The 26,821-nt window shown below is 34.0% G+C and overlaps 1 protein-coding gene across 1 annotated transcript; it reads right to left on the reverse strand.

Moving 5' to 3' along the window:
• Nucleotides 1-25,953, reverse strand: LOC145590866 (sucrose transport protein SUC4-like). The gene is made up of 5 exons (XM_081647257.1): nucleotides 25,319-25,953; nucleotides 21,206-21,948; nucleotides 19,370-19,433; nucleotides 19,255-19,298; nucleotides 1-354 (listed from the first exon to the last, which is right to left on the reverse strand). Exons 1-5 carry the CDS (start codon nucleotides 25,905-25,907, stop codon nucleotides 187-189), a joined length of 1,608 nt encoding a protein of 535 aa, XP_081503383.1. The 5' UTR covers nucleotides 25,908-25,953; the 3' UTR covers nucleotides 1-186.
• Between the last annotated feature and the right edge of the window lie 868 nt (nucleotides 25,954-26,821).

Genomic DNA, 26,821 nt, shown 5'->3' on the forward strand with positions numbered 1-26,821 from the left:
ATTAAATAATGTAAACCCAACCAGAATTTGTAGTGGTAACTGGTAAGAGATGAACCAGTTTTGAGTGGAACAAACTCATTTTATTAAATAAATGGAGGTATCACTATGTACAAATCTCATGACTCACAGGTTGCCATCTATGCTTTATGCATGAATAGCTATACAAAATCAAACCACAGAAATACCTCATACATGCATCACTCGAACTCTGGTTTTCTCGGTTCTAGTTCGAGGCAGAATCAAAATTGCCATGAGTCCACTTGCAAAGGCAGCAACTCCTGCTACAGCTATGGATGGTGAGTTTCCCCCACCGAACAGTTGATCCCATGGCCCACTTCCCAAGGATACAATCACCTGCATATTCACCAGAGCATTTATTAAGACAGTTTGTGCATTCTTTGTTTATCATGGATTCTCAAGAAAAAAACAAAATTCTCATGAATTTTTTACAAGAGCTACATGATTTTTTTTTTTTTTTTATACGAAGTAATAGAGCAATATCTCCTGTTGTAATTAGCCAATGGAGTAAACAAAATCTAAAATGTCAGCAGCAGCAATAAGAATCTCTAATATATCAAAGAGTTAAAAAAGATAAAAATAAATAAATAAATAAAATAAATGAATAAATGGTCCAAAAAAATGCATTAACACAGCATTTCATATACAAAGTATGTTTTTTTATTTTTTTTACTACATTAACCAATGAGGCAATGACCCTGGAAGGCACAATCAAAACTACAACCTCTATTGACAATAGAGTAAACAAGGATACTTTTAAAATCCTGTATGAATATGGAGCACACATTGTAAGGAAATTACACATTGGAAGTTGTTCAACTTAAGCAAAGCCCAAGGGAAAAAAAGGAGGCGTTTCAAACGGCTCGCCGTGAGCCGCTTTTGGTATGACTCATAGGATTAAAAGGTCATTTCACTACAATTTTAGAGACGTCAATAATAATACCACTACAGTTTCAGTGATACAAAATACACTCTCAGTGGTACTTACAAAAATTCCACTTTAAGATTCAATGGTACAAATGTACAATATACACTCTCAATGGTAGTGATCCCCACTCTTTTTTGTCCCTTTTGCATGTGAATGCATGTCTGAAGAAAAAAAAAGGTGGGTCTCACACCAACTTTTTTCACTCTTCCTAACCCTCTCTTCCTTGTACCTTCACTATTTTTTTAATAATTGTTAGATAGTAGAGGTTTGTGAGACAAACCTCCGCTACTACTACTTCCTTGGATAAAAAAAAACAACAATCTCTTTATGGATGCCTTGAAAGGTGTAAGGGCTACAAGTTCTATGATCATACTACTTATTTGATATGATATGCAAACATTTTCAGGAACATAAGTATAGTAAAGGAAAATCAATTTCAGAAAATTAAATTTTGAAGAAAACATTTCTTTTCCTTCAATTGTTACCCTAATCAGAAAATATCACGCCTCCATGCCACACTCATTTTGGCATCACGCTCTAGAAATAGCCACATATCTTCTAAATATTATTTTAACCAAAGTACTAGGATTTAAATCTCCCACTCAAATTCTTATATCAGCATGACCCTATATTATCATATTTACACATCTTTGATTATCTATGTTTTCCTCTCTTTCCCTCCACTTCTATCCACAAATTGCAAAAAAGGTCTACTCCTGGTGTCTATTTTGGTTCCTCTTTTAACCATCGTTGTTGGATTGGTGTGGCCCAAATTCCATAGCCCAATTTATTATATCTCAAGGTTTCTGAAGATAAATATTGAGAAATTGATGTAGAATGGTGGAAGAATCTAGAAGTAGTGAATGCACAGCAAGGCTCTAGACTTGTGTGGAGAATTTAAAGAGCTTGTGTGTAGAAAATTCCACACTTCTTCCACCTCCATACATCACCTATAAATATAAGGTGTTGGACATCACTTGGGAGCAATGTATCCGCCTAAATATCCTCCTAAACTTCGATACTATACACTTTATGAGTTTCCCTCTATGCTTATACAGAATTTACCAACAAATGCTGCTCTCTAAGATATATATCATGATCGGAGTTTCTACCTACAAACAATCTCCCTAATCCACTATTTTAATTTTGTACTACTCCTTTGAGAGCTTCTATACTGAGCGTTTCTTGTACTACTTACCCTTTCAAGGGTTATTGTACTCTCCTATTTTAGTATGTGGATTAATTTGGGTGCTCCTCGTTCGTGGGTTTTTTTTCTTTGATTTTTTCCACGTTAAATATTGTGTGTCCATCTTTCTTTACTCTTTATCTTGCCCTTTTATCTTACTTCTAATTATTTATCAATCTCCACATCTTTAATTTGCTTTCGCTATGCACTCACAAACCCTAACAATCGTGGTTCTAAGAAATACTATATGTCAAATAGTAAAATCATTATTTGCCGCTATGTGAAATTTATTGAAAATAAGTTCCCTTTTTCTAAAAACTTCACAGACCTCAAATTAATGACTAATATTTGGATGAAAATCCAATATTAATCATTTTAAACAATTCAAAGGCACTCAAACACAATTTCATCAACAGCCCACTAATCATGTCTCCCCTTTTGAATCGTCTGCCTCTACCGGGAAAAATTCAGTGGGCCTCCCAATCATTTTGGCCCACTATCTCCCTCTCAATCCCATAACACCGATGCTGTCACACCACCCAGATTCACGTAGGCACATAGCCCTTCCCCTATCTTGCGAACTGGGAGTATTGCCCACCCTTTCCCCCTTCCACCATAAGATCCGCAAACACCCGAGCCCTTCAACCATATGATTACTCGAGCTAAAAATAGCATATACAAGCCTAACTAAAAATACTTTCACAATTTAAACACCATGACTTTCCCTAACATATCTCCTATACCCAAGGATCCTATTAGTACTATTCGTAACCCAGATTGGAAAAGTGCTATGTTAGATGAATTTAATGCTCTTATTGATAATAATACATGAGATTTGGTACCTAGTCCTCCGGACGTTGTTGTCATTGGGTCTGCGTGGATTTTTCATCATAAACGAAATTTTGATTGTTCTTTTGAATGGCATTAAGCCCGTCTTGTAGGTGATGGAAAAACTCAACAACAAGGTATTGATTATGACAAGACACTTAGTCCGGCTACTATTCGCACTGTTCTTAGCATTGCTCTTTCTAAATCTTAGCCTATCTATCGATGTCAAGAATGCTTTCTTAAATGGCTATCCTAATGAAAGAATTTATATGCATCAATCCATGGGTTTCTGCGACAAAATTTGCCTTGATCATGTGTGTTTACCGAAGAAATCTCTTTATGGCCTAAAATAGGCTTCTAGTGCCTCGTATTAGTGTTACTCTAAGTTACACTATTTTATTTTTTTACAACATGAGCTCTAATATCGCTTATCTTGCTTATATGTTGATAACCTGACGTAAGTGTAAATGTTTTCAACGATGTTCCATCGCCCAGTTGGAGCTCTGTCTCTTTCTCTTCCGCTTCTTTTTTGTAACCTCCCCTTAACTCCCAAATAATGGGATGTTTTAAGAGGTTTTTAACTCAACTTAATCTCTTATCAAGGCCTTGTCTTTTGGATTTCTCAACTCTTGATTATCCCTCCTCCATTGAATATTTCAAGGTTGTAAAAATCATATTATAACAATCATCAAATACATTAAGCTAAACACTTTCTTCTCTTTGGGCATAAGTTTACTAGTCCCTAACCTTCCACCCAAAAGTGTCTCTGTATGGAGTAGTGTGTGTAACCTTAGGGAACGTATCGGCGAATATAATTGTGCACCCCGATTGCGCCGGATTTTGTTTTCAAGTCGGTAATTATTATCACACCACACCGAATATCTTCTAGGTTTATTTCTTTTCTCTGGTTCATCTTCGGTTGACTATTTGCGCTAGACACCCCAACATTACAACAATTTGAAAACGAAACAATGTCTATAACAAGACCCTTCCCGACCTCTCTAAGTTGGAGCCTCTTAATGGTAAAAACTATAAGAGGTGGTCACAAAAGCTACTAATTTTCTTTAAGCAAATTAAAATAAATTATGTGCTATATGAAGACATCATTGAGTTACTCAAGAAAGCAAAAGAAAAAACCGTTACCGCCATTGCGACAACCATGATAGAAGCTTTGAAGAATAAGGAAAAGGACAACAAGCTAGTTCGTGGTCATCTTCTCAACCATATGAACACCACCTTTTTTAACTTGTTTGTCAACTTCAAGTCAAGGCCATTTGGGATTCTTTAGAGAAGAAACATGGTTCAGATGATGCGAGTAAGAAGAAGTACGTGGTGGGTAAATGGATCGATTTTAAGATGGATGATGATAAGCCAATCATGGGACAAGTTCATGACTATGAAAACTTGGTGACCGAAATTCTTGGTGAAGGCATGAATATGTGTGAGACCTTTCAAGCTAATGATCTCTTGGAGAAATTTCCTCTTATCTTGGATTGTCTACCGCAACCCTTTGAAGCACAAGAAGGATATGACACCTCATAAACTCATTAGCCATATAAGAATCGAGAGGCTAAACACCTTAATAATAAGTTTAAATCTTATTGAATTTTCTTTGAATGTGTCTAAAAAAGGAAAAAATTCTAAAAAGGGAAACAACAAGTCCAAAGGAAATTTCACTCATAACAAAAAAATCCAAAAGCCTAAGGGAGCATGTTGTGTGTGTGAAAGCTTTGGACACAAAGTCAATGTTACAAGGTACGGGGTACGATTCGAAACATGGTACGAAAACGAATACACGGAACGTTGCCCTTTGGTGATTTCGGTATATATATATATGTGTGTGTGTGTGTGTGTGTGTGTGAAATACGAAGAAGTATATACTCTTCTATTAAAAAAAAAGAAGTATATTCTCTTTATTTTGAAAAAAAATAAAAAATACTACCTTGCCTGGGTTAAACATATATGATATCTTTTTAAAACCATAAAGAATAAGTAAAAAGGGTTCCACCATTTTTGAAGTTTCAACATCGAGCTTTGAGCCGTCAAACAACCTTAACCCTAAAATCGCAAAAGCAGTCGGGACATCAATTTCATGGTCTGGTTCGCAACCACAAGCGACTTGAGTCGCGTTTGTACTAGCCTTAAACCTTATTTTATCTAACTTTGAAGGATCCTCTTTCTTTTATACACCCACTTACAACCTATAGTAGTCTTTCCCACGAGCAATGGGACTACCTCCCATGCCTTGTTTTTATGAAGATTGCGTCACTTCTTCCATCGCAACCAACCAACTCTCGCTATCCTTGTCTTTGGCAGCTTGTTTGAAGGTGACCGGCTCATTATCCTCCACCGAGATTGCATATCGTATTGCCTCACGTTTGTCTGACCAAACTTCTCAACTAATTTATAATTTCTCATTGGCTTAGTGGATGCTAAAGAATCTTGCTGCTGCTATTGTAATACATGTGCATTTTCCTGCTTTTGTTGGTTTCTAGATTCTATCTCCACCACGTAGAGTATTTGTAGTCATTCCAACATCATGTAATAAACTGATTTAAGGAGGGGCACTTTGGATAATCTAGAATCTTTAGGTTAAGTCCTTAGTTTTGATTATAAATAGAGAAAGAGGGGGAAAGGGGAAGGCATGTGGATTTTGGAGTAAGTAGTAGCAATAGTTGTAGAGTAGCAATAGAGTAGTAGTCGTAGAGTAGCTATAGAGTAGTAGTTGTAGTATTCTCCAAGACTCAATCTTTTAGCTTAGCCCTTAGCAACTTTTGTAGCCGTTATTTTCAATCAAAAGGTCCTCAAGCTTTCCTCTGTTTTTGTGTGTTACTGTTTGATTTGTATTCTTGAGTGGTGAGTCTATAACACATCACCATCATTAGGCATCATAGCTTTTGATAAGGCTACCATAGATTTTTCATTAAAGGTCACATCCCTGCTAATTACAAATTTAGAATCTTCTACACTCCAAATACACATGCACACATGCACAGAGGATGGTTTCATGTTGTTTTCCTTTGAGTTGTCGTTGTTGTTCTTCTTGAATATTACCCTCTTATTTGGGCAATTAGCTTTAAAATGACCAGACTCACCGCATTTGAAACACGACCTTTCCGCAAGAGGTCTAGATTTTGATCTAAACTTTCCTCCCTTGCCTCGCCCTTTTCATTAGTCCTTCCTCTGCAAACAATCCCTGAGCTTGTTCGTTATGTTCTCTTCCATTAGCAACCTTTCGAAGGTCATCCGCTAAAAGAGATGTTCTAGTCTCATCCACGGTTAGAGTATCACCCACAAGCATCAATGTTTGAACCAGATTTTCATAGGATTTTTCTAATGAAAGCAATAACATGAGTGGTCTTCCTCATCCACCTTCACATCAATATCCTTCTGATATTATCCTATCAACCTTATTGATATACTCCCGGATTGAGGTATCTTCTTCCATCTTGCATGTATACAATTTGGGTTTTAAGTGGATCCTATTTGTTAGAGTTTCCGTCATGAAATTAATCTCTAACTTTGTCTTTACACGCCAGCGGGCCGTTGCTTCTTCATTTACCAAGAATGCAACGTCCCTCTTAAGGCATAAGATTATAACCACTCGTGCATCAAGATCAAACTCTTCCCAATCCTCATCCTTCATGTCCCCGGGTTTTTGTTCTTTTCCCGCCAATGCCTTATGCAACTTTTGTGATACAAGCAAATTTTTCATTTGCATCCTCCAATAGGAAAATATCGTTTTTACCATTGATTTATTCGATTTCATGTTTCCCAACTTTAACCGTTTCACTAGTAGATGTCATTATAATTAATTCCAAAATCAAAAATTTTACCACTTAAGATTTTGACATCAGCTCTAATACCAATTGTTAGAGCTCTTGCAGCGAAAATGTGGCTTCTACTAGATAATATGAAACCGATACCTCACAAAGATAAATAATATTTTGGGATAGACAAATAACCACTATGAAATAAATAATAAATATAAGAAAATAAATTTTCTTAATGCTAATAAACTTTTGACGTGAAATAAAATGATTGAATTATATTTCTGCATTATGATTCTACAGATTTATAATGAATACAAAGCTAACTATACAATGGTTCACACTGTTTCTCTAACAATCACAAATATTATTTCATGTAATTAGCAATAACTAGACAAAGGTAAACATCCCTATTATCCTCCTTATAATGCTCTCATCCTATTATTCCCTTAAATTTCTCACTTGTACATCTATATATTTACCATATTAAATATTCTAATACGAATTAACAATGCAAAATCTACAGTAGAAAAAAAAAAAAATTTCAAGTTAATTCAGGTTGACCCAAACCCGAAAAAATTAGGTTCGGTTCAAGTTGGGAACCGAAATGACCTGAACACGAACCCCATGTGTTTGCCGGCCCTAGTTGAGATATGGTTTTAGATTAAATTGAGGTATAAGTGTAATTTCACCTTACGATATTGAATAAGCTAATAAAAAAGCTTTTAAAAGGAGCTTATTTAGTGGAATAAACTCTTTGTCTCAGCTTTCCACCAAACACTCCAAATTAGCTTATTTAGTTGTCAATAAACTAATGTTAGCCAAATAAGCTAATTTTGCCCCAATAAGCTATCTTCCGAACACAAATAACAAACTTAGAAAAATATATTCCTATAACCAATACGTGGACCTAGGAATATCCGAATATACACATGGGATATGACCAAAGTTTTGTCCTCTCATGACGACTATTAGTGGATGGAATAAGCACTATTTTTCCTAGCAAAAAAGCTTTAGATAAATACACAAGCGGAGATAATGAAGAGGGTAAAACTCTTCTCAACAATTAAAAAAATATCCAATCCATCAAAACCTTGATGGTGAGCACAAGGTCGGTTGCAACAAATAGAAAATGTGGAGAAGTCCTTATGCATATGCAAAACAAAAGCAAAATGTATAATGTTACAAGAGGATTATGTTTTTAGGCAGAACGTATAAGAACAACATATATATGATAATTGATTGCCAAAGGTCATGCAAAGATATATCATTTTGAAACCAAATGTAAGTCATGGTTAGAGTGTATTGAGTGTTTGGTTGTGTTTTCACATCTATGTATAAAATTTAATAAGAAAGTCGTTAGGTGTATATTTGTTGATATTTACAATGAGCGAAAAGGATGGAAAAATTGGAAATGTTGTGATTCTTACTCAAAGAAAAGAACATCTCTCTTGGACATAAGTTTATGCAACTTTAACCTTTTCCCCATTGTGTGAGTGATGTACTCCCTCTGTTTTTACATACTTGCTCCACTTTCCTTTTTCGGCCGTTTTTGAATACTTGCTCCATTTCCTTATTTGGAATACTTTTACAATATTTAATTTATTTCTCTCACCTAGTGGACCTAACATAAATCATATTTTATTAATTTCATACTCTCTCCTCCAATTCTCTCCAATACTTTTTCTTTTTACAATTTTTTATTCATTCACCAACTCCACTACCTCCATATTTTATTACTTTCTCCAATTTCACCTAAAACTCCGCACATGGAGAAATTGAGTATTTAAATACAGAGGGAGTATTAACCTTAGGAAACAAATAGGTAAATACAATAGTGTAGCTCATTTGCGTCAAAATTTCGTTTTGAAATGAGTGATTTTCTATCATGACATGCCGAATTAATGGGTCATTTAGAGGTTTTTGTTCTTGTTCACTTTTCCTTTTGTTTAACTATTGTAATAATATTACTCCTATAATACAAAAACGAAACAATGTCTATTAGTAATAGTACCCCTTTTCAATCTTTATAAGTTGGAACCTTTGGATGGTAAGGATTGGCAACTACTATAAAAGATGGTAAAAAAAGTTGCAAATTTTTTTAAAACTATGGGAGTGGATTATGCGTTGTATGAAGATGTTTTAGATGTTAGTTAAATGATTCATGGAAGCTAAGAAGGCCGCAGCGACTCCTCAACAAATGCTATTTAAAAAAAATCTTCCAAAGGTCGTCGAATACCTTTGGAAGTCCCCTCAACTATAAGTCGGCGAATACCTTGTTTGAATACTTCGTTAATTTTAAGACCTTCTAGTTAATTTGGGATTCGTTGGAGGAAAAAAAGGGAGCGGATGATGTCGTATGCATGGTAGGTAAGTGTTAATACCTATCTATATAAAAGACAATAACGAATTAACGCGCTTTCCTTATCAAAGATCAGTCCTCCTTCAGTTGTACTATCTTAGAAGCGAATACACCACCTTGGACTCGATTCTTTTTTTTTTTTTGGGTCTTGAATGATAATTTTGCTGCAAGAGCAGTCTCCCTTGCTACTTCATCGACATGACAATTTTTTCTTTGTTCATAGGACTCCAAAGATCCCATAAGTTGTTTGACTGTTATTTTAGATAAATCTTTTATTTCCTCAATTATAGTAACCATATTATCAAAATTATCTGTTAGAGATACTAAAATTTTCTTCACAATTTTTTCACCCGAAATATCTTCTCCATATGATTTCATCTGATTAACAATTTTTATAATTTTTTAAAGATAATCTTTAATTAATGGCAAAATGGGCCGCAACACTCTGACTCTAAAGTACGGCTTAGGTGCACTGAGGACCCTGAACTTTGCGTAGTAGCCAAAACACCACCAACTATGGTTTTAGGTGCAACACATGACATAAATGAAAATTTTCGACAACTTATTTTAGCAGGATGAGGTGAATCTTTACTGCCAATTTTACCTAAATTAATTCATCTTCTTTCATTCTTAAATTTTCAAAATCTCTTTTTAAAGATTGAAGTTTGATACTTCTCATGTAATACCCGAATATTTTACGATTTTATATAATATATTTTATTTAAAAAAATAATAATTTTTAATCATTAAATAACTTTTCTATTCTATATAATATTATATTTTTTAAGTTTATAGTTTGAAAAGTTTTAAACCTTATTTTATATATGATAGAACTCTTTTTTATGAACTATAGACACTTCTCTACCATAATTATGTTAAGCTTTGCCTCCACTCATTTTTATCTTTTGTAGCTAAACTAATTTCCCCAAAATTTCCTTTGGTGAGTTTATTGTACTTTTGCACCATTTCCTTTACCATGCAAATCAATAATTAGATTTAATAGAATCCATGTCAACCCATCATGCTGCTGACCAATTACTACGGCTATGACCTTGTGATTCACTTTTGTCGTTGTAGACCGTGGAATTGATTTAATTGAGAAATTTATCTTTGGAGCTGTTTGTTAAATTTGTGATTAAGTTTTATAGTGTTGTTGATTGTTCTATTTTGATGATTATGATCAGATTTTATTATGTGTACGTAGTATGATGTGAAACTTGTGTATTATCATTCTTTTGTGTTATTTTGTCGTGTTGATGATAGATGGTGTTACTAGTTTAGGGTTTCTAATGTTGTTGATGTAGGGAGTATTGTTTCATTGAGGTTTACAGCTTGTTTGGATAACAAGAAATGGAGGGAAAGGAAGAGAAGGGAAAGGTACGGGGATTAAATCCATTGTTTGGATAACAAATAAAGGGAGTGAGGGAAATGGAGGGAAAGGAAATGAAGGGAAAAGTTTTGTTTGATTGTTAATGAATAGAATCCTTCCAAATTTGAAAAGATTTGGAAGGAAAACATATGATTAACATTCAAGTGGAATACTGCATTCAACCTATTATATAATCTTTCTCCTCTATTATTTTCTCTCTCCTCCTCCATACTAGCATATTGTTCTCACGATTATTTTCCCCCAAATTCTAGGGTTTTGGCATTTTTAATTTATCTCTTTCAATCTCTTGAATTTTCAAGGTAAGGCCAATTAATTCACCAAGTTATTCTACTCTGCTTCTCACGAATTTTATCCTCCAATTTCTAGGGATTTGTTGCTCTTCTTCATTGCTAATGTTTAATTGATTTTCAGTTCGTTTTTTTTTTCGTTTTTTTATGTATTTCTTTGAATTTTTTTGTTTGAAAATCAGTTTTGGAAAATTTGTTTGAAAATCAATCTGATGTTTTAGATTAATTTACATAAGAATTTTTTTTTTTTTTTTTGGAAGAACATAGGATATTTTAAATTATCTGTTTGAGTTTTGCTTGATTTTAATGACGTTTATCAATATTTTTTTTTTTTAAATCAGGTTTATATTATAATACAAATAACTACAATATTTTTCTGAAAAATTAGTATAATGTTGAATGCAAGCAAACCACAAATTAAGGAAAAAAAAAAAATGGTGAATATTCCTCCCCTTCCTCCCTTTTCTCCTTTATCCAAACAAGGAAGGTTCAATTTCTTCTTCCCTCCCCTCCCCTTCTCTTCCCTTCTTGCTAGTGTATCCAAACAAGCTGTTAGGGTTACTAATCCGAAGTATTATTTTTGGGTTGAGATTTGATTAATTTTGGGTATTAAAAATATAGCCCTATAAGAGTTAGAGATATACTATGATTGAATCGAGTTCGAATTGTTACATTATTTGGGAACACGTGCCACTATTGAGATATTGTTTATTAACCTATGAATGGTTATTTGATCGAAGTATGAGATTAAAAGATTGAGAATTATTATTTGCTCTTGGTTTAAGACTTAGCATTATATACCTTAGTCCTTAACATGTTGGTAAAGAGATGATAATCATGAATTAAGAATGAGGTACAATCTTTATATTTATTTTTCTATGGTCCCCTACGGTGGGATTTGACCCATATTGGTCATGGTTATAGGTGTTTTCTAGTTATTGAGAGTATTCAAGTTTTTATACTTGTTGGTTTGTTATTTGAATTACCCATGTCCAACGCTAGGCATAGAACAAATAGCATGGCACACTTATGGGATAGATGAGTTAATAGAGTAAAGCTTCTATTATTATTCGAGGTATATGTGATGATTACGACGTGTGTTTTTGTTTGTTGTGTTACTTGTGTTTGTGGCCATGTTTTTTTTCTTATGGTGGCCCTACGACAATCTATTTTGGAATTTGTCCTTAATGGTCAGCTGTTTGAACTAGTTGATCAAGTGATCGTATCTAAAGGAACTTAAGTGTTTCAATTAGTATGCTATAACGAGTTTGGAAAGTTGTATAAATAGCTCACCTATTTATTGAGTTGTAATTATTGGGATTTTGTAAGCCTTAGCACTTGATAAGTTGTTGAGTGTTGCAGTAATACGTCCGATTTAAGTGTATGCTTCTGCAATTTTATTTAAAGATTGTTTTTTTTTTAATTCTTATTTATTTCAATTAGTAAATCAAGGGTGTTACAAAATTATTATAATCCTCCATGATTTTGTAATTTTTATAATTATATTTTATTATTAATTATATGATTATTTTACGATAATTATATATTTTTATAATTATTTTGAAAATAATAAATTAATTTTAAGTTATTTAGTCAATACTAGCTATTGACAATAATCATTCTACCCATACAAATTAAGAGCCTAGTCTAAATAACCTCAAAGCCCAAATTTACACCTTATTTCTAAACCTTGATATATGTTTGGGCCTAAACAAGTTATTCTAATTACATTTGGATTAGGAAACCCCAAAAACCCACTTCTCATTATTTATAACCACTTAAACTTTTTCCCCTTTTTCTACATCTCGATCTTACATATAAAGAGAAACCCCAATATTTTCCTTTTCCCCTTTGCTTCATTGCTTTCACGATTAAAAAGAAAAAAAAAAAATCATTGCACCTTGCTGCCGCCGAGTCCAGCCCACCACCGGCGCCGCTCTGCTGCCTACGACGACCACACCGCACCACCACCGCCCAACAGCAACCAGTTCGACCTTCTCTCTCCCTCCTTTCTTTTCTTTTGTTAAATTATTTCAAGTTTTAATCTTTATTAAGTTTTTTTTTTTGAATTGGTATTATTATTGTTTAATCACTCTAAAAGACTACAATTTGTGAATTATACTATGTTTAGTTTATTGAATAAAATTTCATATTTGGTTTGATTAAGAAGTAAGGGTTTACACCTTGATGTTTCATGGTTTTAGGGTTTAAAACTTATTGATTAAGTTATCTAATTATACTATGTCTAAATTATGTTAAAGCATAATTATTTTGATTATATATAAAATTTCAGATTTATTAAAGTTTCAATTTAAGGTTCAAATTGTATTAATTTCATATTTTAATGTTCTTAATCTTATAAAACAATGACTGTGTGTATTTTATGATTATAAAGCCTTTGAACTTTAAAGTCTAATCTCAAGAATTAATTTTCAGATTATTGTTTCATGTTTTGAAGTCTCTAATTACATTGAATTCGTGTATTTTTTTTTTGTTTAAAGCCTACTAACTTAATTTATAATGTAGATAGTTTCAAAAATTTCTACAATTCTAAGATTTTATGCATAAAGTAAATTTTCAGATTTTTATAAAGCTTTAAACTTGCTGTAATTTCATGTATAAGGATGTATTTTAAAGTTTTTATGAAGGAAACTTACAGAACTATATATAAGCTTTTGATTTTAATTAAAGAGCATGTTTTAAAGTGTTGTTTAATTGAATCTCGAAGGTTTTAAAGTAAGTTAGTATTGCTGTAAATTTGATTACTTGGGTATTAATTGAGATCTTATTGTTTCGTTTAGGAGATGACCTTATAGGAGGTGATTTCTAGTTAGTAAAGTGGCATACCAATTCGTTTACTCAAGGTACGTACAAAGATACGAAAACCTCGACATTAAGAGCATGTTTAAGGACTTGGAAAAATTTAAAATCATGTTAGGATACTTGTGGATTGGTTTAAATTGTATGGTAGTAAGTGCGAGTAGTGATTAATGTGATGGTTGGTTTTGTTTCATGTATGAAAAATGCGTATTAATTTATCTTGTAAGTATTATTTATACATTAACTTGCAAAATGAGCTTAAAGGCAAAGGTACGTGACTATGTGAAATGAATTTTTTTATTACTCGTTCATAATTATTGAAATAGAATAAGTAAAGGGAGAATTAAAGTCTTATAAGACGAGGTTGAGGATTTGAGGTACCTTATGCACTTAAGGTGTTTATACACCGAAGTAGTTAAAGAATTCAATAATAAATATTTTGTTTGTCACTAATAAATCAAGAACTGAATTGGAAATTTGAGTTGCTTGAATGATAAATGTTTAATTGGTTGAATTGTTTTGCATTTGAGTAATCACCAAATTTAAACTTGTAAATCACGTAAAGTGCAAGATGGATGAGCTGTAAAACTTAAGATTTGTGCACATTTAGAGTATTGACAATCAGTGGTTCACGGGACATTAGCCGTGTACTTTCTAGAGGCCGTCTGATCTACTAGTCTCTTGTTCACAAATACTTTTTAAAACTATAAAGAGTTACATGAGATCTCATACTAGCTATGGCCACGGAGTCGTGCCCATTGCCATTGGATGTTTATTCATGTTTCCGAAAGGAGGCATGAGGTTTTTCTTTAATTGATGTTCCAAATTGGAGCATGGGGAGACAACCTTGTCTATTGCTTAATCCAATATATAAAATGAAATGAATTATTTATTTATTATTAACTAGTGAAGTCTTAGTATTGCCTTGAGTCATGTGTTTGAGTCAATAATTAAAATTGTGCTGATGATCGATTATTAGTTGCATGCTAGGAATTCTTTATCATATTTCGTAACTTGTATGTACTCAGCAACGCGTGCTTTTGTGTGTATTTTTCTTGGTCATGGCCTCCGCCTTTCAATGACCTTGTGATGATCCAATTATTACACTTGTAATATTGGGGAGCAGATTAAACCATAGGTATTGCATAGTGGGACTTGCATCAAGTGATGGGGTTTGAGTGGAGTGTTGGTTATCGTTCACACTTTCTTTCATTTCTTAAGTTTAAATTTATTTAAACTCTAGTTTGATTCATTTACCACTTTTATTGGGTTTTCAATAAGAGCCTTGATGGTTCCAACTTGTAAGACTTAATTTGGTACTGTTCATTGGGACTGATATTTATTTTGAACAAAGTTAGTTATTCTGCTGCTAAATTCTGAATTAGTCTTAACGTATGAACACGTGGCAATAGCACGTCAGTATTTCTCTTGGATTTTATTAAAGATATTTACAGGTTTAAAGTGAGAATTATTGGGGTGTTAAATCTGAACCTGCTATCTTGATAAGTCGTGTATTGTACATTTTTTTAGAGTCTGTTTAGTTAGTTTTCGAGTCTAGATTAGTTGTTCATAGCTTACTATGGCTTGAATTGGTTTGGTTGTGATCATGTGATGCTTTTATGGGTAGATTCGTTGTTTTCGATGTATTTCAGTATTTAACGAGGCTATATGAAGCTTTTACGAAGTTGTGGATCTTGATTATAGCTTGCAATTCACTTGGAAATCCAATGTTTGAAGTTGAAGTCATTTAAAGCTATTCTCCAACAAGACATGCCCATGTCACACATAGGCATGGGCGTGTCAGTTTAAAGTTAGAATTCAAAGTTTTATTTGAGGCACGCCCATGTCTATTTGAGGCGCGCCCACGTCGAGTCGAGTGCCTCAAGCTAGCAGCTACGTGCTAAGGGAAGCATGGCCATGTTGAATACGTGCATGCCCATGCCTCATCGAGTGGAGTTCACCAGCGAGACACACCCATGTCAGAATTTGACATGCCCATGTCTTGCTGAAAGTTAAAGAAAAATCGATTCTGACTTAGGCACGGGCATGTCCTGTGTGACACGCCCATACCTAGATGAATTTGGTCGGTTTTAATCCGATTTCTTTCTTTATTCTATCTTATCTTTTGGCTTTATTATAAATACCCTTTAGCATTATAATTTCATTATCTATCATCTTTAAACCCTAGTTTTCTCTCTATACTTTATTTTCATTGTAATTCAAGATTATGCAATTAAGATTCTTCGTTTATCTCTCGTAATTCAAGATTTGATATTTTCTTATTCTCTTCAATTTCTTTTATTATTAATTATGTTTCCTTTAATTCTTGTTATTGTTTTCATTAATATGTGTGAGTAGTTTCTTTATTCCAAGATCTAGCGGAACCCAAATATAATTAATGCATGATTTAATTCTTTAAATTCTCTAATGATAATTGCAATTGATATGCTTAATTGATTATGCTCATGCCAATACTAGATTAGGGATAATTAGTATTGTTATTAATCCATTGTTTTAATTGCAACGGGAGTTGGGTTTTGACGAGTTTGAATAAATCAATTAAGGGTTTGAAGTCCATCACGGGATTAGTTAAATGGATGATTAGGAAGTTAAAGTAATGTGCTCAAAGTCTTTAATTTACATGATTCCACGGAAGTAGGTTTGATTGTGATTAGGGAAGTCATTTATAACTCGGGAGAGACCATTGGTACTATTTAGGGATTACTTTTCCTAATTAATCAATTGAATTATATATTAGGGGTAGATCGACTATTGCATTAATTGTATTCGTGGTGATGTTTGATCTTGGATATTTTTAGCATTTGATTTGTCATATTACTTAGATTTAATCGTTTTAAGTATTTTTAGTATTTAATTCTCACTATTACTTTGGTTACTTGCTTAGTATTTATTTAAGTTTGTCTAATTAGTCAAACTATAGTCTCTTGGGATTCGATCCTTAGTTACCTATCTACATAGTAGTGGTCTTGTTAGGTTATTTTTGTTAGATACACGACACGCTTATCATATCTCCTTGGAACTCTTGGTGTAGGATCTCCCATGACTCCTTTGCCGTGTCAGCCCTCAATATCTGTGTCATTCACCGCATTTTGTATGAAATATAATGCCTTGGCATCCTTCTTCCTTTCCTCCTCAAGTTGTTTTCTTTGTTCTTGAGTTAGGCTACTTTCACCTTCATACTCCGTATATAAATTATCGACAAAACTCCACAATCCATGAGATCTTAGCATTGTCTTCATTTTAATTTTCCAAAAATCATAGTTTTCTCCCTTGAAAATTGGAAATGTTTGGTCGTTACTAACCATTGTAATTTATGTTTGGAGGCTTTGGGATTTTGTGGGTCGGATACCAAATGTTAGAAATTATGGAAGTGTTGGTGGGCTTATGGTGATTTGGAGTAGTAGTTTGCAAAGAGAAGGAGTGCAAAATATACAAAATGTCTAACCTTTTATTGATTTGGTAATGCTTTTTCTTACATGCTCTAACATCACACATTGCCATCTATTTATAGCCTAACTTAAAACTCTCTAGATTAGAGCTGTCAATTTGGGTATTCAAGTCGGGTTCGGGTCAGGTCAAATCAAGTTTCGGGTTGAATTAGGATCAGGTTATGTCGGTTCGGGTTCGGGTTCGGGTTCGGGTTCACGTTCACGTTCACGTTCACGTCACGTCAATTTCGGTTTAGATTATTCCGGGTCGTTTACCTTTTCGGGTATAGGTCGGGTTCGATTCGAGTCAAATTCAGATCGGGTTTAATTTCAAGTTCGGGTTGTGTTGAGTGGAGTTGGCGGGTTAATAGATTGTACATTCGAGTTCGGGTTAGGGTTGGATTAGATAATTATTTATTGATCGGACAATCTTAAAGTTACATCATTCTTGGTTTTGATTCAAGTTCAATTCGAATAAATATTGATGTGGTGAAGCTAAACCTATATAATTACGCCTTTTATAATTTGATCAAACATCATCAAAATTTTATTAAGCCTGTATGCGAAGTAATACAGAACAAAAGGTATATAAGCCGAATAAATTGTACCAATATTTTGTTAAGGATTGAGGGTTTATAGAACTGTACCAGCCGAACGAAAGGTGTGTAAAATTTTATTAAACCTTTCATGACTCGGGACAATAACAGGTTGTGTTGGGTTATAATCGTTTTTAGGTTCTAATTGGACCGAGTACTAATTCGGGTTCAGATTGTTATCGATTGACAGTTACTATCAAATCGGGTGCAGGTTTAGGTTTAGGTCATAAAGTATTGGATCAAATCGGTTGTCGGTTAACAACAGGTCGGGTTACAGATCACTAGTTTCACCCCATTGTTCGGGTACAAATCAGGTTCAGATCATTACCGATTCAAGTCGAGTCCAGTCAGTTTTTGACATCTCTACTCTAGATCTAACTGGTGTAACACTAATCTATATTATTTTAGGATAATGTCTCTAAATATTCCTTAAGTACTTTCTACCTAGATTTTTCTAGATTTTCTTATGTTTCAAGATATTTCTCTATAAAATATTTTCATACAACATAATTCTATATTTTTCTAGATTACTACAAGCATATTTTAACAATAATCGCAACACTTTCCTTTTATATTCATTTCATAATAATTGCAACTACAATGGCAAAAAGAGACATGTACTTTATTATTGGGATAAAAACTTGTCTTGTATTAATTATGCAAGTGGTGATAATTATAGATGGTTTTATTATTTGATTTTCTTTCTTTATAATTTCAATCCTATTTTGTATTAACTTTCTATTCATAATTCATAGCAGCTCACCTTCTCCATAGGATCGACCTTACTTACCCTACTACATAGTTAGGAGGATGAGTTAAGGTTTTTCTATTTTTGATAGGTGTGCTACCGCGTATCAGATTCCTTCATCATAAGACTTGGATACATTAGGGTAGTTATTGACAATTACGTCATTACTCTTCCATTATATATTGACTACATGTTGACTAGGGAGTTTAAATGAAGGATCTAAACAAAACATTAGGCCATATAACTTCATATTTTTTTTTCAAGGAATTCCATGCAAAAGTTCAAGAGTGTTATGGACATAAATTAAAATGCGTGATCTAAAAATGGTGGTGAGTATAGAGATCAACTTAAATTATCAATTTTGCCAATAATTTATGACAGTTACGTATGTTTTATTAATACCACACTCTTCCAAAGAATGCTAGTGAAACATTATAAAAAGCCAACTGAGCTAGGTCAAATCTAGTTAAGCCCATTGCAATAGCATGCCAAGACTTGGATCAGTAGCACTATCCATGCAAACACTAGGTCCAACGATGGTTATAGATTAGTGAATCAAAGTTAGGAGTAAGCCTTGACCCTTGCTTGCTTGGACCTAGTAAAAACTAATAATGTCTACAGTTCAAACTTAAAAGTCATCCAGCTCGATAGAGAGGCTCACAAAGGAAGTCAAGTGAAACATATACAACTAAATGTTATAAGCTTTGGGAGCTGATCAAAAGCTTATTGTGTTTACTATGCTCAAATTATCATGTCATATATACGTTGATTTTTTTTTTTTTTTTTTACAATTAACAATGAGATTTCTATAGCCTCAGAAGTCAGAAGTCAAATAAATACAACTACTAAAAGAATAAGGCATAGAAACTGACCTGAGGGATCACTATTGCAAGATTTAGTACACCCATTGATAATCCTGCAAAAGGGAATTATAGTCTATGAAGTCATTGAACACACATAGAAGAAAATATATCCTACAATATTTACCCTGGCCAAGCCCCAGAGACTCAATCCTGGAGGAAATTAGAGCATATGGAACACTATAAGTCACCTGCAATCAAAAGGCAAAAATTGCATCAAATTAATGCACATCCTTTTGGGGCCAAATCAATCATACTATAAGTGATCTGCAATCTAGAGGAAATCATAACATCAAGTTACTGGCTTAGATCAATCTAAACTAGTTCAACAGCATAGTCACGGTCAGGTCGTTGCAAATAAAAATATGTCCTAATATTCACGGAAAAGTGCCCAGCCCCAACAATTCTCCTTTTACCTACCTTTTCTTCCTATTTTATCTTATTCTTTGATCCTTTCCGCCGTATATGTTCTTTTGCAATCTTTGTATAACATCCTATTGAGGATATTATATTTTTAGGAAATTATATGATAATATTTAGTTGCTATATTTTGTGCCTAGAATATAATCTTTTGATATCTTTTGATATTTTCCCAATTCTATCAGATTAGGGAAACCTCTAACTTAGCACATCCTAAGGGGGGTGTTTTGCTTTCGAAGAGGAAAGAGATACAACATCTTCACCAGTTCTGCACAAGATGATTTGCTCATTTGCCCAGATGACCCACTTGAGCAAATCCAATTTTGCTAATTTTCCCACCCAAGCAAATCGTTTTTGCTCATTTGCCGACATGAGCAAACCGATTTTGCCCATTTGCCCTCATGAGCAAATCAATTTTCTCATTTGCACAGATGAACAATCTGGTTTTGCTTTCATTCCCCATTACTTACAAACTTTCTCATAAAGCAAGTTTAAAATTAAGTGAAATGAGTGAAAATTTTGCACATGAGCAAAGGTATATCAAGTTGTATAATAAAAATTGCCAATACAAGGACAATGGAGTGGAAAATCTCTAAGCTTCACGTGTTTCTTATAAAATAAGAAAGGGAAACTGTAACCAATCACCAAGTCTTCCACTACTACCCTTCCATAAACAACCACCACCATTCCAATCTACACTACCAGTTCCTTAGCGCCACCCTTCTCTCTTTTCCACCAGAACTCCTTAAATACTTTGTTTGAAGAAAAATTTATCTCTGTTTTCTTGTCTTAGATCCGGTGGCTAGGTAGATGTCTACAGTGGTTGGGGTTGTAGTTTTGTGGTGGGTGAGGTGGTGTATAAGTTAGTTTGGATTGATTTTGAGGAATATTGGTAATCGAGGTGATTGGATTTGTATCTAAATTGGTTGGGTGATTTTTGCAGTGGGTGGGATGGGATGATTTTCAAGGATGATTAGCGTATATTTCAAGGCTATTGGAGGTATTCAAGATGGTTGGGGTTGTAAGCAATAGGGTGGTACATTGGGAAGGTGGGTTCAAGCAATAGTGAGGTATAATGGAGGCGATCAAATTAGCGGTCAAACATGGTTTATGGGAAGGGGGGTGATCATTATTCAAGGGGAAAAGTATAATAGCTTAACTAACAACAAAAAAAGGAAAGCAGAGGCAGTGTTTCCTAAACATTTCTTGAAGACCCCAAACCAAACACCCCCTAATTGTTACAATTTGATGCCACCATTCCACACAATTGTCACAGAAGCATATGTTCACCAACAAAAAAATCCAAGTTCTTAAACTGTGTAGGACAAATTAAGTAATTATCTGCAAAGCTGGCCATTATTTTCTCCCAAAGAGGACCCCTTAATTTCTCCTGGTTCCCAAAATCTTCCTATTAAACCCTAATTTTTTTCATACAATAGTTAGGAATAAACCAGCTTACTCAGCTCACAAATTGTCATAATGATTTTTTTCTGAACATAATGTGCACACACTAACTCACATATACACATGTAAAGTAACTTACCGCCAATGGCATACCCAGAATCGTGAAAACAATCACTGCAGCAATAACAGCACCATTTGGGGGACCCGAAGAACCAATGGAATCTACTTTGCTCACTACAAATGCTATAACAAGCATCGCAACAAAGCACAAGGACATAACAATGTTTGATACACCCCATAAAATTCCAGAACCCAACTTCCTGCAGAGCTTTTCCATCAATACTGAAGTTATACCCAGAATGACTGACTGCAACATTAGGCCAAGAGCACCTGTACTAACTCCTTGATGGTAAAGTTTACCTTCATCTGGATCACCACCATAAACCTCACGACCCATCCAGTCAGTGTCAAAGAGAAGGAAGGGAAACCACCCAACCCAAGTCAGCGCGGTAACTGAAAGGATCAACCAAACTGATCCAGGAAGATATCTGAAAGTTCCAAATAGCTCCCAAAAGAAGGCCTCTTGTTCATGGCTAGACGGCTGAGATCCTTCAGCCACGTTGGTACCTTCACTCCTGACTATCAATGGAACTTCGTGGGCAGCTGTGATACTTATATATGTCGTTATTACAATAAAAATAATATCAATGAGGAAAGCTGACTTGAGATTGGCACAACTTTCACTGCAAGCATAAGTTAGTGTGAATGGAAAAATAGTGAACCAACTAGTGTATGAGCCTGTAGCAAACCCAAGGACATTGCCAATAGCCATGAACAAAGAGTAGTATGCATTTGCCACTCTGTTTCTTCTATGATCCTTTCCTAATACAAGAAACAATAATGCAAGATATATATTAGCGTCTACACATATTTATGATGACATCTACAGCTAGTAGATCAGTAGAAAAGTAAACAATCAAAACTTTCAATAAACAAATTACAAATCCTACAGCCACTTAATTATCCTATATAGAAGGCAGCCACAATATAAATTTAGTGAACAGAAGAAAAACCAAAAACATTAAACTTAAAAAAACAGTTCTCAAAATTTTATACTCTGTACCAATTTTCGCATTAATAATGGGTACCCAATTCCATACCTGGAACCGGTGAGAACCCACCGGATCTAGAACCGGAACAAGCCCTGGTGGTGCCAATTCCAAATCTCAAAACTGGGACCCGATCATCATCAGTTCCAATTCCGGTTTTTAGAATTCAGTTACCACTGGGTACCTGGTTGAACTATTTGCAAGTGAACTAGACCCATCAAGCCCACTTTTATACAATACATAAAAAGTAATTACACTTAAGCAAAAAGGAACCAATAGCCAATTCCTTACATTAACAAATGAAGTCCAAGCCCATTCCTCACATGCTAGTACATGTATAGTTGTAATTTTGCAATTAATCGACCCTAAAATGGTTACGATCTCTCACTCACTTTCCCTCTCTTAGATACCAGCTAGCAAACATAGCCACCACAAAAGGCTAGTTCGCAATTACCATTTACTATGCTTCCCAACTACTACAATAGATTTTCTTCCCTCAATACACTTCAAATTGAATATGTTTCTTAATATCTCAAATCTGATTTTCACGCATATTCCGCTGCCGTCTACAAAGTTGGATTCTTGGACTCTTCACCAACAATCTACATATTAATTTCTTTTCGATTTTTTTATATTTTTATGTGAGGCCTCTCTTGGGTCATATTCTGTAGACAGTATGAAATTCTCATACATTTTGGGGTTTGAAGCTTTTGTTTTGGATGATTTGTTTTGTTATTTAAGATTGATCAATTTCTTAATTTATTGGAACCGGTTTCCAACGGTTTTGGGACAGGTTCCGTGTATTCTGGACCCAGTTATGAGCAGTTCCGGTTCCGGTTCTGGTTTTTAGAAATCAGCTCTAATCGATTCTGGCCTCAGGGGATAAGTTCCAGCAAACCCAACCGTGTACCCGGTTCTGCTCATAGGCGTATGTTTCCACTTTCCAGGAAATGTGACAGACTAGATCCTCAGTACTAATATACTAATAGGACTTGTGATTCTAATAGCCTAAAAGAAGAGGACTAACATTACTAATAAGACTTGATTTTAATAGCCTAAAAGAAGAAGACTACAAATGGTTTTATTCTACAACAGGATCTTATCCATTTAAAGCCATAATATGGCTGGTTATCTTTAAACAAAGTAAACTCTTTGCTAATGCCAGATTGTGGCAGATTGTGGCCTTTGATATCCTGCCAAAATAGAAGTACTTCATTTGGAAAATAATCAACGGGGCACTTCAAACCAAGGTCAACTCAAGGAAGGGTATGAATGTAAATAGTAGCTGTGTTAAGTGAGGGAGACATCATCTCTCCAGGAATTACAGAGTAAGGTCATCCGTATATCTTGTTAACTTCACTTGTGATTCAAACAAAATATGAATGGGTTTTTGGATTAAATGTTGTTCCAACACGTCTTGAATCTTTAAGGTTGGCAGGCTTTATCACCTTGCAGGTTTGCCAGCATGGAGTAATTTTTGGGCCATTTAGTCCACTTACATAATACATTTATATAAGTTTCCTTTAACCAACTTGTTATAAAACAACCTGGCTTATCATTTCAATGCCATGAGTTTGGTTTATGAGAGTAATGTAAAGTTGTTAGGGATGTTGAAGACAACAAATCAGTTCGGAGAGGTTCTAGTTAATGAGTACATTAACTGGGTTATAGAGGTCGGTGGTTCATAGAGTGGCAGTGGCAAAGGAGGGATGATCCTGCCACAAAGCCTGTTTCACCTAATGTATTACTGAAACCCATAATTGATAGAATGGACAATATATTAAAACAAAAGATAGAGAATTCAATTCAAGCGTGTTAATGCTTTTGCATGAAACAAGAATGCAGGTGGCAAGTTAGCGACAGCATTATACCAAATTCTACCAAGAGAACATCCCAGCTTTCTAAAACATAATTAAGCATCAAACAGTTCAACCAATCATATATGAATAAGCAATATTATTATACTAAGGATGTGTTTGGCTGAGGGAAAAGTTTATGTCCAGCATTATCTATTGTTTGGTTTGTGAAAGAGAATGATTTCATTGGATTAAGTAATGCCACATTTTCCACATCGAACCTCCATCTCCCTTTCCCCCATTTTCCATATACGAATTACTTGTACTGTATATTTTTTTTAGTCACCTATTAAAAATCTAAAATATAATACTTGTATCAACTTAATTTCTACAGGATCTGATTCTTTTCTATAAGCTAAAATGACTAAAGCTGATTCCATATATCGACTTTCGCTTCCACGGTCCTACCTAATCATGTTGAAATAAAAATCTAATAACAAGTCTTGTGTTTCCTCTCCTAAAACACACTATCAAATAAATATTTTCCCCGTGAGACACCCTCACATTAATTTAATTAACTAATTAGTAAAGGGTTACATTATTTGTCATTATCAGTCTATCAATTTAAAATACAACATAAACTACATAAGCCTAGATAATCCCAATTTAGAATTATCTTCATTCTAACGTATTATTAAATTAAACATAATTCACATGTCACCATCAATTTGACTAACAAATCCAAATTGAAGGGGCAAAACCGTCTTTCCAACTATTAGAGCTAATCAAATCCTTTTGATAGTGATCTTAATACTCTAGTAGTATCTCTTAAAATTAAAAGATAATTAACAAAATATTAAGCTTTAAGCCATAGCATAATTGCATTATTAAGCATGGCCCAAATTTATTATAAAACTCCAATATTAAAACAAAAACAAACAAAAAAAAACAATACTTTCTGATTTTCGAATATTAAAAAAAAAAAAAAAAAAAAAAAAAAAAAAAAAAAAAACATATTCGATAATAAAAAAAAAAGAAAGAAAAAAAATCTGCAAAAATATTTTTCACAAAATAAAAACAATATTTTTTAAAAAAAATTAGGCAAAAGGCGGAAAAAGGCAACGTTCCCCGCCACCTCTCTCCCCTATGAAATGCTGCCACTCAAAACAGCATAAACCAACATTCGTCTCACTCATACTTTCCAGTTTTTTCTTCTTTTTCATTAAAATTAAAAATCAAACAAGAACCAGAAATTCAACAGTAAAAGATAAAAATAAAATTAACTTAAAAAATTGTTAAATAGAAATGATTTTGAAAAAATTCAATGAAATTTAGAAAAAATATTACCAGTAAGATCAGCAAGAAGAGCTCTACAAGGACCTTGAGTAGTATTATTAGCAACATCAAGCAACCAAAACCCGACAACAAACGCAACGATCGCCATCGGCCGTTTCCGTTGTTTAGCATCGACTATGTCACCCATCAAATACCCAATATCAGCGGAAAATCCCACAATTGTTACGGCAACAATGATCAACACCGCCCCGATAAATATAAAAGGGCGACGACGTCCGAACCGGTTGGTGGAGCGGTCGCTAAGATGACCAACCAACGGCTGAACAAAAAACCCCGAAATAGGACCGCACAACCAAATGATGCTTGCGAAAGCGTGGGGGATTCCGAGCTCTTGAACGTAAGGTGTTAGGAGTGAGAGTTGTAGGGCCCACCCGAATTGGATTCCGCCTGCTACGGAGGTTACTTTGAGGAGTTTCGTGAGTGGGACTCGGGCTAGTGGTGGTTGTGGTGGTGGTCTTGCTCGGGTTGATGGTCGGGTTGTGGTGGTGTTTATGGGTCGGATTCGACGACCCGGTTCGGTTGGTGGCGGCTCTTTTTTTGCTCTGGTTATTTCGGGTTTATTTTCATGGTGGGTTTCCATTTTGGTTTTTTTTTTTTTTTGAGTAAAGAAGTGAGGAAAATGGAGAGTTTGAGAGAGGAAAAAAAAAGGTGGCAAAGAAAGAATATGGGGATGCGTAGAGGATGATGTAGGCTTGCATTTTGGGAAGAGGGAAAGGTGGGGCCAGAGTGGGGTGGGGTGCGGTTTTGCTGGAAAGTGGAAGTGGATGATGCTTATTGCCTTAAGCGAAATTACGGAAAGTTTAATACAGGAGAAATTTGATGAAGTTGTATGATTAATTGGGGTTAATGTTCATTGGATAACTAATTCAAAGTTGTGCTTCTTTTTAATTGTTCTATTGTTAAATCGATTCACAACATGTTTTCTTCGTCTGAAGAAAGTAAATATGGTTTGATTTTAATATGGTTTAATCTGGTCTGATTTGAATTTTGAATTTTAATTATCTGATATAATTTGATTAGATTAAATAATTTGACAAAACTTTAAACGCATATTAATACTAATTTATAAAATTAAAAGATAAAAAAATTATCATCAAAATGGGTCTCTTTAGCTTCGTTTCAGTATGAAATTTTTAATCATGTAATTTTTTGCATTATTCAATTAACGATATTTAGCAAAAACTAAATAATAATTAAAAGTTATGATTTTATCTAATCTAAATTTATTAAGGAGTAATAAATAATAAATATCTAAAACAAGTATGAGAAGAACAAGTCCTCATTAATTAAAAAAAGAAGGGATTATAGTCGTGTTGTTCTTTTTTTCAAATGATCTAGTTATTTCATTTAATTTCAATCTGTTTAAAAAAAATTAATTTTATGTTCTTTTTTTTCAAATGATCTAGTTTTTTCATTTAATTTCAATATGTTTTAAAAAAATCAATTTTATTTTATTTCTTGTTTAGAAATTGGTGTGTTATGTTAGAGAAATTG

This window comes from Chenopodium album, chromosome 18, assembly GCF_948465745.1.
Source record: "Chenopodium album chromosome 18, dcCheAlbu1.1, whole genome shotgun sequence".
NCBI lineage: Eukaryota > Viridiplantae > Streptophyta > Magnoliopsida > Caryophyllales > Amaranthaceae > Chenopodium > Chenopodium album.